The 15,007-nt window shown below is 40.1% G+C and overlaps 1 protein-coding gene across 1 annotated transcript; it reads right to left on the bottom strand.

Annotated features, from left to right (window-relative positions):
• Nucleotides 1-9: 9 nt before the first annotated feature.
• On the bottom strand, nucleotides 10-3,033 carry LOC145770470 (p21-activated protein kinase-interacting protein 1-like). The gene has a single exon (XM_082582130.1). It carries the CDS (start codon nucleotides 2,909-2,911, stop codon nucleotides 1,685-1,687), a length of 1,227 nt encoding a protein of 408 aa, XP_082438256.1. The 5' UTR covers nucleotides 2,912-3,033; the 3' UTR covers nucleotides 10-1,684.
• Between the last annotated feature and the right edge of the window lie 11,974 nt (nucleotides 3,034-15,007).

The raw sequence follows: 15,007 nt of genomic DNA on the forward strand, positions 1-15,007 counted from the left end.
ATGGTTTAAAATTTCACATTAATCATCGGCGTATGAGCAGATCTTCGACATTAATCAACCATAGTAAATGCGAAAACATCAGCTTTACCAGTAATTTACAGTAGGTTACATAAAATTCTACAAAATTGAATTGCAAACATTTGAAATTTTCTCAGTCATTCAACACGAGTCATGAATTGAAGCAGCAAAAGCATGGCTACAGCAGCAATGAAATGCAAGTTACAGCATGATATTTTCTTCATAGAAATTCAAAGGATTTATACAAAGTTGTATAAACATTATACATACCAATAAAAAACATTATTTACTTCACAGTGTAGATTCAAACGATCTGTTATAGCCTGATGCTGCGGGTTCTTTTTGGCAATATCAAATTACACTAGCTTTCGGAACACAGTTCCCTAGTCATGTGCTATGACGAATGGTGTTGAAGTCAGTGAGTGGTTTTTTAAAATGGCTCTTTGTTTTAGCTTGAGGCTCAAGCTAAAGCCTCAAGCCTTAGCTCTTAAGCCTTAGCTAAAAGCCTTAGCTCTAGCCTCAAGCTAAAACAAAGAGCCATTTTAATAAACCACTCGCTGACTTCAACACCATTCGTCATAGCACATGACTAGGGAACTGTGTTCCGAAAGCTAGTGTAATTTGATATTGCCAAAAAGAACCCGCAGCATCAGGCTATAACAGATCGTTTGAATCTACACTGTGAAGTAAGCAACGATCATGCTGCTAAAAGCAAAACTCATTCAACTAAAAAACATTATATCGAGGATGTCTAAATCAAACAAGGGGGACAATTATATTTATAATATATTCACAAAATTTCTTTCCTCATACAAAAATTTCAGTTATATGCACATTACACGGGTCTGCTACTATTCGGTGAGTACGATTCGGTGAGTTCCCAAATTCTAACCCTAAACCGGCAATGATAATTAGGCTACGGTACATGATAATTTAAAAATAAAAATTCAAAAAATCACCGAATAGGGATCGGACTCACCGAAACGGGCCATTCCGACATTACACATGCAAAATTTTGCCTCTGTCATGTTAGTTGAAATACTAATTTGTTAGTGCAATCAGACCAACAATTGTGTGTGGGAGAAGCCCACATACTCAGGTAGTAAACAGTGTCCAGTTTACGCTGCTTCAACAGTTGGCAACATTTGAATTTGTGCAAAACTGGAAAAAAAATTCTAATCGGATGAAAGTCACTGCATGTATGATACAAGACATTTGCAAATACTTCTGTAGCCTACCGGTAGGCTTTTCAATGCATTTACTGATAGCTAAATTACATATTAAGTTTCAAAGAGTGGGTTGGTTTTGGTAATTATAGTTTCAGTAAGCGTTTTAACACAAAAAATACTTAATCAGTGAGAAAAGTTGGATGCAGTCGAAGTTGTTGCATTTGTGGAGAGTGAAAAGAGTGAACCATAATTCTACAGAAGGTTTACATTAGTACAGTACTACAGTAGTCCTCGCTTACTTGGCCCAACTTAGGATCACACAATTTTGGGCTAATTAAGCGGGTGGACCTAATAAGTGGGGAACGATTCTTTGCCACTTCTATACATTCAGTTGTCCAACTTGTCCACGGCAATTCCAGACCAGACCAAATTGGGCTTAAGAAGCGGGGACTACTGTACTATGAAAGGAAACAACAAAGACATTGCAATCAAGTAATTTAGCGTTTTTTAGAAGGCACATTGCTTTTCGCCGATGACCTTTCACGCTTTCTTCCTCGTTTTGGTAAATTTTCTGTTGTTTCATCTGTTGATTTATTAACTATTTTTTCTGACTTTTTTATAGCTTTTTTGGCATTCAGGTTTTCGCTTATATTTCGTTCAGACTTTAATTGTTCCACTCCCTGGCAAACTTTTTCAGCATCGCCTTCCATGCTGTCTGTTTTGTCATCTTCAAGAGGTTTTTGCCACACAGTAACACATGTTAGCCTTGCAGATGCATCAATGGTTAATATACAAGTTGCAGTGTCTTGCGTTTCCTTAGCTTCCAATAATCTGCTTGTGTTAAATTTCCATAATTTAATTTTTTCATCTGAAGAAACAGATACCATCCAAACCTCATTATCACAAACTTCAATCGAGTTTGGTATGAATGGACAAATGCTTTTTACACGGTTTTCATGAGCTTTGTATTTTAAAGCACAAAAACCAGTTGGGATTGTATAGACACAAATATTTCCGATACAATCGCCAACTGCAAGTAAATTGCTTTTTAAGGAAGCTTTGCTTTGAGGAAGACATTGCATGGCTAAAATAGGATGTTTAGTTTCCAATTCTTTACAACATTTTGCTTTGTCTAGCTGATACACTTGAATAAATCTAGTCGATGCGGTGATATAATAACTACCATCTGAAGAAAATGTCACAAATTCAATTCTAGATTTTGTTGTATTTCTAACATAAGCTGATCGACCATTTATCATATTCCATGTTCTGAGAGAGCCATCTTTAAGACTAGTAGACATTCCTAATTTACCAGTAGGATGCATTGCAAATGACAGCACTGCGTCTTTGTGACCACGTAGAGTTTTCAGTACTTTTCCGCCGCCAGCTTCAATATTCCAAACAAATATATTTCCGTCATCACCGCAACTTACCAAGTGTTTTTCATCTGGCAACACTATATCATTTACCGAACCATCATGACCCTGCAAAGTTCCTAGCTGGGAATTGTTCTTCAAGTCGTACAGACAGATACTCTCATCTGAGGAGCCTGATGCCACTATTGAATTATTTGAAGCGATGCATCTAATACATCCAAGTTGGGAATGATCTGAAAAGTGTGTCTCCCACTTCAAAGAAGGTTCTTCTTTTGTACTTTGAGGGTCAGCAATAACTGTGTAACCCAGGACTAGCTGCTCATAACAACCAACAATAATTTTAAACATTTTTCAATCTAAATAACACAATTGTCATATCACAAGTATGCAAAGGTTAATCAAACATGGTATTTTTACCAAGTTTAATGTAAACAAAAAACATAGCTATAGTTACCATGTGTTGTAGTCGCCATTTATCGTATGTTCATATTATGTAACTCGTGACCAGTGGCACTGTACAAGTGTACATTGTATAATCACCTTCAGCGTTTTCTGGTACAGACATTGGAACTGATTACCACCGCACTGCCCGTGGTAATCAATTAACGTTCTGCACCACGTTCCTCAGTTGCATGCCTTGCGTTTCTTTCTTGCTATATAAGCATAGGCGCCTAAGCCGTTGGGGCCAGGCCCCCACGCATATTTCTGCGTTGGAGCAACTTTTTATGCTGCATTGGTACATAAAACAATAGATGAACTAGCAATCGGCAGCAGGAAAACACTTTTAAATGCAAACCGCAACAGCTTTGCGATAAATAATCACTAGAACGAGTAGCGATGCTACAATCCCACCCCCAGACAAAAAAATCTGTCATTTTCACATTGATTTAACGTTTGCAGACGTTAAATCAATGTAAAAATGACTGATTTTGCTGCTTGAGACATAGCAAAAATCTACCATTTTGCGTCGATTCGATGTCATCAAATGTTGAATGCACTCAAAAACAACATAATTTGCTACGTTGACGCAGCGTGCGTTTAGCTTAATGCGCTTGCAAACAGACTCGATGTCGCTTTCGAAAGTCGAAACCTCTGCAGAGAATTGTCGCGGCAGTGAATCGCTTGCTGTGAAAATGAACTTGAAGTCTCGGCCCGAGGTAACCACTAACCAACGGTCCAACGCAACAAGGGCTGGTACAAACCGCATTGCGCACACGCGGCATAATCAACACAACAACGGACTCGCGCAAACTGCATGGCGCACACACGACCGTTGTCATAGAAACCCGATCAAAGGCGGGAAATACACGCATTTTTTGTTTCATCTGCAACACGAAAACGGGCGTATTACAGCCAATTGAAACTTGAAAGCAGGTCAGCGATAAGTTGCGATATTGTAGCGAAAAAAGAGCAATGTCAAGTCGAAAACTTAGGCTAATCAAACGTCTCTCCGTAATTATTTTTCAAGGGCTGTTTACGGATGTCAGAAACTTTTAAATTTATTCAAGGTGATGTGCTGTTCGCTGTTGAATTGATGTAAACATGAATGATTTTACTTTCAACAGGTATATTTTCAAGCGTATGATCAAGTTAGTATTTTCATTCCATTTACAGTATACCTTTTAGTAAACCTTTTCGTCTCTTGTTTCATGCTAATGAATCTAGTTCGTTGCTAAACTTTATGTTGTGCTTAGCTTAAAGAGTCGCAGTCCATCAACCGCTAGCCAACGCAGACGCGTAGCATGTGTTTTGGTCGAGTTTTGTTTATAATAATTAACGGTAGGTCGAACGTAGCGATAACTCCGAGTGTGGCAATAAAAGCAATCCTAGTGTGACGACATACTGTAATTACGTTATCCATCTGCGTGACATTTCGCTGAATTTAGGTTGCTGCTGATGAAACACGCTTTCGCCCCCACGGCTAAAAAAATAGTTAGGCGCCTATGTATATAAGTATATATTGCGTTGCTTTTGTACACTCAGTTAAGTAAGTACAACATGTCAATGGATTTTCACTTACTTGTTTGACTATAATCATTATCACTACATTTTGTATGTCGACAGTGTATTTGTCACTGCGACCATACTTACTTCATTTTTATTATATATGTCTAAAAATACAATCAGACATTTAACTGGGTGCAACCTAATTCGTACCATGAACAATTCGTACAGTCAGTTCGTACCTTGAAAAGATCGAGAGAAAAAATAAAAAAAGCCGAAGTTTCCGCAAGGTTAGGGTATCGGAGTATCGGTTAGGTACCGTATCAGTAGTTAGGGTATCGGTATCCGCAAACAAACAAACAGAAAAGATCGACAGAAAAAAATAGAACATCGCTGATCGCAGTTTCCGTTTTTCCGCAGTGTCCGCAAACATTTAAAAATTTTTGGTTATGATGCTAAGAGTTTGCCGAAGTCGCTGATTGCAGTTTCCGCAAACATTTTAAAAGGGTTAGGCTTAGGGTGTTTCCGCAAACAAACAAACTGAAAAGATCGTGAGAAAAAAATAGAACAAAGTTGAAGTCGCTGATTGCAGTTTCCGCAAACATTTTATAAGGGTTAGGGTTGATCGGAGTTTCTGCAAACATTTTAATAGGGTTAGGGTAGGGATATTAGACTAGTGTCAGTGTCTAGGTATCCCTGGGTTAGGGTTGATCGGAGTTTCCACAAACATTTTAAAATTTCTGGTAATGATCCTAAGAGTTTTGTTTGTTTGCGGAAAATTTAAAAATGTTAGTGGAAACTGCAATCAGCGACTTCAGCTTTTTTAATTTTTTCTCTCGATCTTCTCTAGATACTAACTGACGGTACGAATTGTTCATGGTACGAATTAGGTAGCATCCCATTTGACTGGCATCGTCGGCAGGATCTTTACAGAATTTTTACAGGAGTTTAGAAACATAGAGAAACTGATAGAAGTCCTGCAACGACAAATTGCCAACCAATTTTTCAACACTTGCTGCCACGGTTACAAGCAGGTGTTGCCAGAGTTAGGATTGAAGTTAGGAAGGGTTAAGGTAAGGGTTAGACTTAGGAATAAGATTAGGGTTTTCATTTTGCCCAGGACTAAAAAAAAATTCCAAAATACAAGTTTTTGTTTTCAACAGCATTAAACTTTTTTCAAATTAAGGCAGAATTCCTTATCTGGCAACACCATCGAGGCTATTATTACACTATACAGTGTAAATATAGCCACAGCCTTTTTTATTTAAGAATTTCTGTCAATAAGTTCTTTCTGTCCAACTATTCTACTTTAAAGAGCATCGCATATTCTAGTATCAGTCGTTTCTGTTGGTCTGACAAAGAAACATACCGTATATACCATAATCGTTGCAACGAAGATGTTTGTGAGTCAACTATTCCATTTTGTGCCTAGCTTGCATGTTCCACATTTGATGCAAGACTCACGAAAAATTTGATGGATTCCATCTGAAATAAGAGCATTCTAGACTAAATTGCTGATCTACTTTTATCTCCCTTCCAGGGTTACCAGATGTAAATTTGGCAAGGGGCCAACTGCACGTTCAAAAAGGGCCAAAAAAGAGCCAACTTTTAAAACTAGGGGCCAAAAATAGGGCCAACTCAATTTTCAAGTATAATACTAAGAAGCAATTTCACTGAATTAGCAACACATTCTTAGCAATATAGCCACATATTTCACCTGTAAACAAAATAATTAAAGTAATACCTTAGTAAATAGTTACTGTGTACACAAAAATAAGGAAAATCGACAAACATTATTGTTTGAAATAGGAATCAATCAGCCAGTTTAACGTTATTTCCAGAAGTAGCACAGACATTGCAGCACTGAAACATAACATACCATACAGCATGTAAGATCATGCTTCTGGAGAGACACAACAATAACAAATAAATAATTTACAAAAAGGCATGCAGAGAATCAGAATGTGATCCCAATAAATTCCACCGAGCAAGTTATCTAACAGTTAAATAAATATTTCCTCATTCAATTCACCATCATCCTCCCATGTCTGTGGTAAGTTTTTCCCCAATTACCGTACTATTGTATTTCCTACCGCTCTCATATCCTGCTTTCTACTTCTTTGGCATCCTAGTCTTCCTGGATCAAGTCCAACAAACACAATAATAGTAACACTTTGAAAACGGCCAAACAAGGTCCAAAAAAAAACTAAAGGGCTAAACTAAAATGTAAGGAACCAACTGGTTTTCAAAAAGGGCCAATAAGCTAACCCAAAATTGGAGAGCTAACTGGCTTTCAAAAGGCCAAATTTCTGAAATTGGCCCCAAAAAGGCCAACCTGGCAATCCTTCAACTCACTAGAAAAAGGTCATGCTGATGTCAGACTCGGTCAGAGCCGCGTATGAAAAGAAAACAGGATGAAAAATCAGAAAGTCAAGAGTTGCCAAAACAATACGTTTTGATTTCCATATTGCTGAAGCTTTACAAAAAAATCTAGGTAAGAGTTCTCAGCGTGCTCAAAAAGAGCCAACGGGCCAACCAAAAATTTTGGGGCCAAACAGCTTCAAAAAGAGCCAGATTTCTGAAAGTTGGCCCCAAACAGGCAAACCTGGCAACCTTGCTTCCTTCCCACTGGAGTTTTCCATCAGTGTCTTTGCGACCTCAGGCCAGAGTTGCCAGATTTTTTTCACAAAAAGTAGCAAAATGGATTTGAAAGTAGCCCAATTTCTGCACGATGTTTTTCTTTCAAGGAAAATTGCATTTTGTATGTTGCATAATTTTCCAACATGTCCCATTTGTAAGATATTGCATAGTATATCAGTTCCTACTGTACAATTAAACTTTACAACCTTAAATTACCTAAACAGAAAAAAGATTATATTTACAGTCAGTTATCGGAAAGATCACAAGAACTATCAAATACAAGAGCAGAAATGTATGCAAAATAATGCTTACACCAACAATAAAGATTAACGAGAAGAGTTTAGCGCTGGGTAGTGCTAACCAGAGGAAAACTGGTCACAAAATTAGCTTTAACGTCACTCTATTAGCTTTATTGGTATACGGTACTATAGTATACTATATATACTTTATTATAAAGCTGGTACACAAGCCCTCCCCCATTGGTAACTCATGACATAAACAGGACTTGACCAAACATATAGGGTGAAACTACTTTACCTTTGCTTTACTGTTCACACACTTCAATCCACATGTTTTGGTCAATTCCTCTTTGTCAGGAGTTACCGGGGAGGGGGGACTTTTATACCAGCTCCCTTTATTGTGCTACCATTGTTGCTGACTTAAAATATTGAAAGACTGTCACAGCTAGCCTACATTAGGCTAATAAGATTTGCTAAATTACTACCCACTAGCCTACACCTCTAGCCTTTATCTAATTAAACTATATCTTGTCTAAAGTTTACTAATTCAAACCTAAACCCGACTCTTAACTACAAAAAATAAGTCTATCACAAAATTCACTCTCTAAATCTAACAATAGCAACTACAGTACTTACAAAAACCCCTGGGAAACTTCTGCATTTTAACAAACGTATGTAACCGGATAGAGACTACAATACTCGGCCAACTGGGTAACTCAGCAAGTCGCCCATTGGCTAGGAACAGTACACCTGGTCACGTAGACGTGGTCATCACGCCATTTTTACCAAAAAAAGAGAGAAGAGAAAAACGTAAAAACACTTGAAAGTGAGAGACGTAATCCAAGTCGATTATTCTGTGATTCTTTCCACTTTCATCTTTGTTAGGCATTGGGAATTAAAAAGTAGCCCAAAAAGTCGCAAATGTCAAAAAATCGCAAACCTTCAAATTCAAGTCGCGAAGCGAATTAAAAGTAGCCCAATTCGCGATAAGTAGCCCAATCTGGCAACCCTTCCTCAGGCTTATCTGGCTGGCAGTCTTGCACGCCAGTCACAGCCGAGTGACTGTGAATAATGATCCGGAATAATGATCGGGGGGGGAAGAACAGTCACCTTCACGCGGTCCCCCCTGTAAGTAGCATTATAAAAATGCGAAACGAAGACTGTCAAAACCGAACCTCGACCCGGAGCGCTCAGCACAAGACCCCACGAGAACCGCTCTTTTCAGAGCGCGGCAGTCCCACTGTCGACAAGTAGGGGAAGGTCGGGGCCTATGATCCCCCTTTTTGATTTAGTCCCATAACTCTTTTATTTCTGAATATTTTCACCTCATATTTCATGTCAGCATAACTTGTGATATAACCTGTTGAATCACCAAAGAGAAAATTCGTATCTTGTCAGATTTTTAATGTGGAGCAAAAAATGTAAATTTGTTGAAGTGGCTCATAGGATCCAACGCGTGGGGTCCTATGAGCCACCAATACAATCAAAAGAATAAACGTCTTTACATGAATACATCGATGAATACATTTACATGAATACACAACAACACATTTGCAAGCTAATGGGACGTGATAAGTTGAAAATAGAGGCTTAAGTGATCATGAAACTGGAAGATTTCCATAAATTTTAAATAAAAAGATAATAATTTCTAATAATCCCATTAGGCCTACATTTTTTTATAAGTGACAGGTCATATAGGCCTAGAAAATATGAAACAAATTAAGCATGCCACAACCATGCCATCATTTTTATGATCACAAGCTTACAAAATCGATCCATCGAATAGCCTATAGGCTACTAACAGGCTATTCACACAAGATCAAAATCAGAAAAGTCAATCAAAATTTTTCTAATTCCCTTCACTCTTTTTGTTGACCCAGTAGTGATGGGCGGAGAAAGAACTATGACTACAGAGGAAACTGGAACAGCGATTTACCACGATGAGTTTTTTTTAGCAGTTGTTAGAGGCATTATGGTCAGTTTTGTGAACTAATTTTTGAAATCGCTTATGTACAGATATAGCCTACATTTGTATCTTAAACTGTTAAACAAAAATTGAAAAGTACACATAAACAATTTACTATAATCTTAACTAGCTTAAATATAAAAAATAAATAAACAACTTTCTAACAATAAACTAATTGTGATCTGAATTTCAACCAAGTAGGATCCTATGAGCTGGCCTCATAGGATCAGCACACAAGGTGGCTCATAGGTGCCGACTCTCCATATTGACAAATTCACATGTATTGACTCTAAACTATTAACTTTAATACTGCACTTCTTTCATTATTCCTTTAAAAAGGACACTACTTGTCACCAAATTAAACCATTTGAATATCTGTTGAAAAACTAGGAAGTTATAGTAAAATTTCCGAACCCCTCAAAATTTACTTTTTCAACATAAAAATAAAGAAACCCTCCTTTCGCTTCGAATTCTCACAGGAGATTGTCCTGGCAATTGTGGGTAATGCATTCAAGCATGAAGAAAAGATCTCGACTGAAACAGAGTGGCAAAACTTTTTATTTAAAAAAATAGAGGGGTGGATCATAGGACCCAATATGCTCATAGGCCCCGACCTTCCCCTACCGTCGTCCCACCATCTTACAGCTGAACGCTGAGGGCATCACATCCAGCAAAATTGATGTGATCGAGCAGCTCGCTCATAAGAACCGAGCTCTTGTCATCCTCCTCCAGGAGACCCACTGCACTTCTGCAGACAAGCTAGTAATTCCACACTATTCACTAGCTGGGTCAACCCAAAGCAGGAAACATGGCCTCGCCACGTTCGTCCATGAGAGCTTGAACTGGACGCTTGCAAACTCCTCAGTCAATGAAGAAATAGAATGGGTTTGTGTGAGCATTGAAAATTACAACATCATCAATGTATACAAGCCACCATCCTCACGCCTGAACCCATCATCTATACCCGCATTCCCCTCACCCAGTATCTATGCTGGTGACTTTAACTGCCAGCACACCGACTGGGGTTACAAATACATCAACAGCGACGGAGAAAGCCTGGCTACTTGGGCTGCGAACAACAACCTCGCCCTCCTCTACAACCCAAAAGATCCAGCCAGCTTCTGGTCCGGACGCTGGGGAACGGGCACCAACCCTGACCTGGCCTTTGCAAGCATGGACACAGACAGCTCTCTTCCTGACAGACGTGTGCTGGAGAAGTTCCCACGTTCCCAACACCGACCTTCGCTCATCACTGCTCCTAAGCTTGTCTCTCCCATCCCAAGTGCCCCAGTGAAGCGATGGAACTTTAGAAAGGCCAATTGGAATCGCTACAGCCTCATAACCAATCAAAATGTGGCGGAACTACCATCACCTTCTACCGCCAACGTGGATGAGGCCTACCAAGACTTCTGCCGTGCTATCAAATCCGCAGCTAAACAAGCTATCCCTCGCGGCCGCCGAAAGAACTACACGCCGTGCTGGGATTCAGAGTGCGAAAATTTATACCGCTCTTATGTTCGTGCCTCACCAGGTGCTGCCTCTACCTCAGCCGCAACAAAACTGCTCGATCGGCTAGACTCAAGGAGGCTTGAGAGATGGAAAAACACCGTCAACACTATCGACTTTACACACTCTAGCCGGATAGCATGGAGTACTGTCAATAACCTTACAGGTCGTTCAGCACGCCCCTCCCGCCAATGCCCCGTTACTGCCAATAACATCGCATCAGAACTGGTGAAAAATGGGACCTACAAAATAGGCGATCGCAAGTTCTCCAAACTTGCAAAGAGAGAAACGTCTGATCTCTGGAAAATCCCAACACCAGACGAGGAAAGCATCTCTGATGAGTTTACGTCGGATGAGTTCACCGCTGCCCTACAATCTACTAAGACCCGTAAGGCCCCTGGTCCCGATAACATCTGCCCCGAACTTGTACTCCATGCTGGCACCGCCATGAAGTCTTGGCTGCGAAAATTCCTGTCTTCCTGCTTATGCCAACTCAAGATCCCCAAAATTTGGAGACGAGCCAAAGTAGTCGCGATCCCTAAGCCTCATAAGCCACAAGAGGATCCGAAGAGCTATCGACCTATATCTCTTCTCTGCATCCCTTTTAAAATCTTCGAACGTCTTATCTACACTCGAGTCGAACCAATTATAGACCCACTCTTGCCCCGGGAGCAAGCTGGTTTTCGACATGGAAGATCTACTGTGGACCAAGTCACTCTCTTGACTCAAGACATCGAAGACTGCTTTGAGGCAAAGAAGAAGGCTGGTGCTGTGTTTCTCGACCTCACAGCTGCATACGACACTGTATGGCACCAAGGCCTCACCTGCAAACTGCTCCGCCTGCTCCCGGACAGGCACATGGTCCGCATGATCATGGAGCTCGTTTACAACAGAAGCTTTACTCTCACCACCGGAAGTAGTAAACCAAGCAGGTTACGACGCCTTAAAAATGGCGTCCCTCAGGGATCTGTCCTGGCCCCCCTTCTGTTTAACATCTACACCCACGACTTGCCAATCACGGTATCCGCAAAGTATGCCTATGCCGATGATTTGGCCATTCTACACTTGTCGAATCATTGGGAAACATTAGAAGGGACTCTAAACCAGGACATGTCGACACTTTCGGCATACCTCCAGAGATGGAGACTGAAGCTCAGCGAAACCAAAACAGTGACGACAGCCTTCCACTTAAACAACCGGGAAGCAAAGCGTGAGCTCAAGATCAGCACCAATGGAAAAACCCTGCTCTTCTGCCCAAACCCTAAATATCTAGGGGTAGTCCTGGACAGGTCGCTCACTTACCGTCAACATTTGGAGTCACTACGCAAAAAGATCTCAACACGCACAGCTTTGCTAAGGCGTCTGGCCGGCTCTGGCTGGGGAGCCGGAGTTGATACCCTGCGCATTGCCACCATCGCGCTAGTTCACGCTCCAGCAGAATACTGTGCACCTGTCTGGAGCCGCAGTGCCCACTGCCATCAAATCGACACTGCCATAAACGACGCCCTGCGTATCGTGACAGGATGCCTGCGACCTACACCATCGGAAAATCTCCCTGTCCTTGCAGGCATCCAACCAGCTGAGCTTCGTCGTGAAGAAGCCATCCTGTCTCTCTCTCGTCGAGCTATGAACCCCAACCACTTACTCTACTCAAGTCTCTACGAGTCTGTGAACGAGAAACCTCGGCGACTGAAATCGAGACACCCATTTGTACGTGCCGCACAACTCCTGATGAAAAGTGCTGAAGACCAATCCATCAGTGCGGCAACCTGGGCGGACCACCAATGGAGCTCGGAGTGGAAGAAGAACTCCTCAAGACTCCAAAGTTTCATCTCCGACACCAGCCACCATCCAACCGGAATGCATTTGCCCAGGAAGGCCTGGGTGCGGCTCAACCGCCTTCGTACTGGCGTCGGACTATTTCGCTTTAACATGCACAAATGGGGGATGGCTCCATCCGCGATCTGTGAGTGTGGCATGGAGGAACAAACCGCAGACCACACCATCTGTAACTGCGCCATCTACCATGCGCCAAATGGTGTGCGTGGACTGCGTGAACTGGATGACGAATCAATTCAATGGCTGCTCGACACCTGCCCAAACATTTAAACCGCGTCGCCGCCACTGCCCAAGGGTGGTAAAAGGCAGAGCCCCTCGACCCTTGAAGTGGCGAAGAACAAGGTTCAAACGAAGAAGAAGAAGAAGATGATGCGGAACCTATAAACTAAAGTTGCCAAAATATCATTCACAAAAGTGGCCAATTTAAATACTGAAAAATATTATTATTATTTATTTGCGTCAGACAAAGTTGTTCATATCCAAAACAAAACAAAAAAATAATGCACAAACTGCAAATGCACAAAGGTCACAGAGAGCCACTTTGGATGCCGTCGGTTTAAAAGCTCACTAAATGGGCTATTTACTGTTACAATTTACATACAATGAACGTTGGAAGAATTGAAAGTATTCAGAACGTAAAAAACAATCAGATGACATCAGGTCTGACATAAAGCGATTTGAGAAGTGAATGCAACGGTTTATAAACGAAAACATGATTAACTCCTTCTTCTTGCACTTGTTACTTTGTTGCATTTCTTGATCACGAGCTTCTGAGAGGCATTGCCTAAAAATTTACTATAAAACAAATTCAAACCTAAACATCAATTTTTTTAAATCTTTTTGTTGTCAACAGTGGCGTAGCTAGGGAATGTGCCGCCCCGGGCGGAGTCAGATTTTGCCGCCCCTTCAAGAAAAAGCATGTGAAAATGAAATGCGTTTTTTATCAGATTATAATCAAAATCAAAAATCTTAGTCTGAAGATGCCGCCCCCAGACGTGCCGCCCCCCCCACCTCCCCCCTAGCTACGCCACTGGTTGTCAACAAAATTGATTTTACGTTTAGAACAAAAATATTTTGTTTTTACTTTTCTAGACATCTAGTTTTGATGATTGTGGTTAAATACAAACTGTGTGTCGTAAAAAGTATTACTGGACCACAGCATACGCAAAAAACGTCAAAAATGAAGTAAAATTTACCAAATTTTTTTTATTTTTTAGGGCCTGAGTTTTGGTTGGTCAGAACTATGGTGCTTCCCCCAATTTTTTTTTGTTATCTGCTACAATACTCAAGTCTCAAATACTGATGTTGCATTGGCATGACGCTGGTGACTGACTGGTCTGCAAAAAAAGATTGATACTGATTGTGAAAATAAGTGTTATTAGCTGAATTTTGGCAGCTGATTTCAAATTTGAAGTCACATTTTCTTTATCGCATCAAGTTTTCAAGATTAATGCTTTCAGTATGTTTTCAACAATTCATGTCACTACACTGCTCATGCTAAAAATTAAAAAAAAAGTCAATTACCGACTTTTTTATCAAACCCATGTTGCTACCAAGAGACTGACCTGTTCTTTGAAGCCATCATCAAGCAAAGGGTACCTGATTTCTCAATAAAAACAGATTAGCAATCCGTTTTTCTAGCAGCAAAGTTTTCTTTCAAATAAGCAAACCCATCTCCATCGTAACCCATAGTAGGCTATTCATAAATTTTTCATCAAGACAACCTAAATACAAATTGTATAACTTAGAATAATGGCACTTTTTTGGTAAAATAAAATTGCAAAAAAAGATAATTGACATTTACTTTGGATTGGTACATTTTAACCTCTTGCCTTACGGTACCAATTATTTTTGAGATGGTGATAAAAATACTTTTTTTTGCTGCATTTTTTTATGTAGTTTTATTGGTTATGCTATTGGCTTTCCAGCCCACCTAGCAACGGCAACAACAAAACGATAAATTGTAGATCATTTTATTTTAATTTTACATAATTTACTACATAATTTTTCATTCAGGCACGTTTTAAACCTTTCAAGGTTTTGCCACCTTTTCTCGTTTGTAAACGTGCTGGTAGGTTTATATCGATTTTTGTAGTTAGTATCTTTTTCGTCTCGGACGCGTGAATGATAAAACATAAAATGATTGATTGATTACCGGTAGATGGTATTTTGATTTAAAACTACAATTAAATAGATAAACAAATTCATTCCAACATATGCATACGTCTTTGTCCTAAAAATGACTTACATAAATTGGGAGAATCAATTTTTTATTTTACTTTTGACTGATTTTGAGTTAACTCCGGTTAG

The sequence above is a fragment of the Aplidium turbinatum genome, chromosome 5, assembly GCF_918807975.1.
Source record: "Aplidium turbinatum chromosome 5, kaAplTurb1.1, whole genome shotgun sequence".
In the NCBI taxonomy this organism is placed as follows: domain Eukaryota; kingdom Metazoa; phylum Chordata; class Ascidiacea; order Aplousobranchia; family Polyclinidae; genus Aplidium; species Aplidium turbinatum.

Coding starts and splice junctions, on each gene's coding strand:
- LOC145770470 (XM_082582130.1), bottom strand. CDS start 2,911: ATGTTTAAAATTATTGTTGGTTGTTATGAGCAGCTAGTCCTGGGTTAC.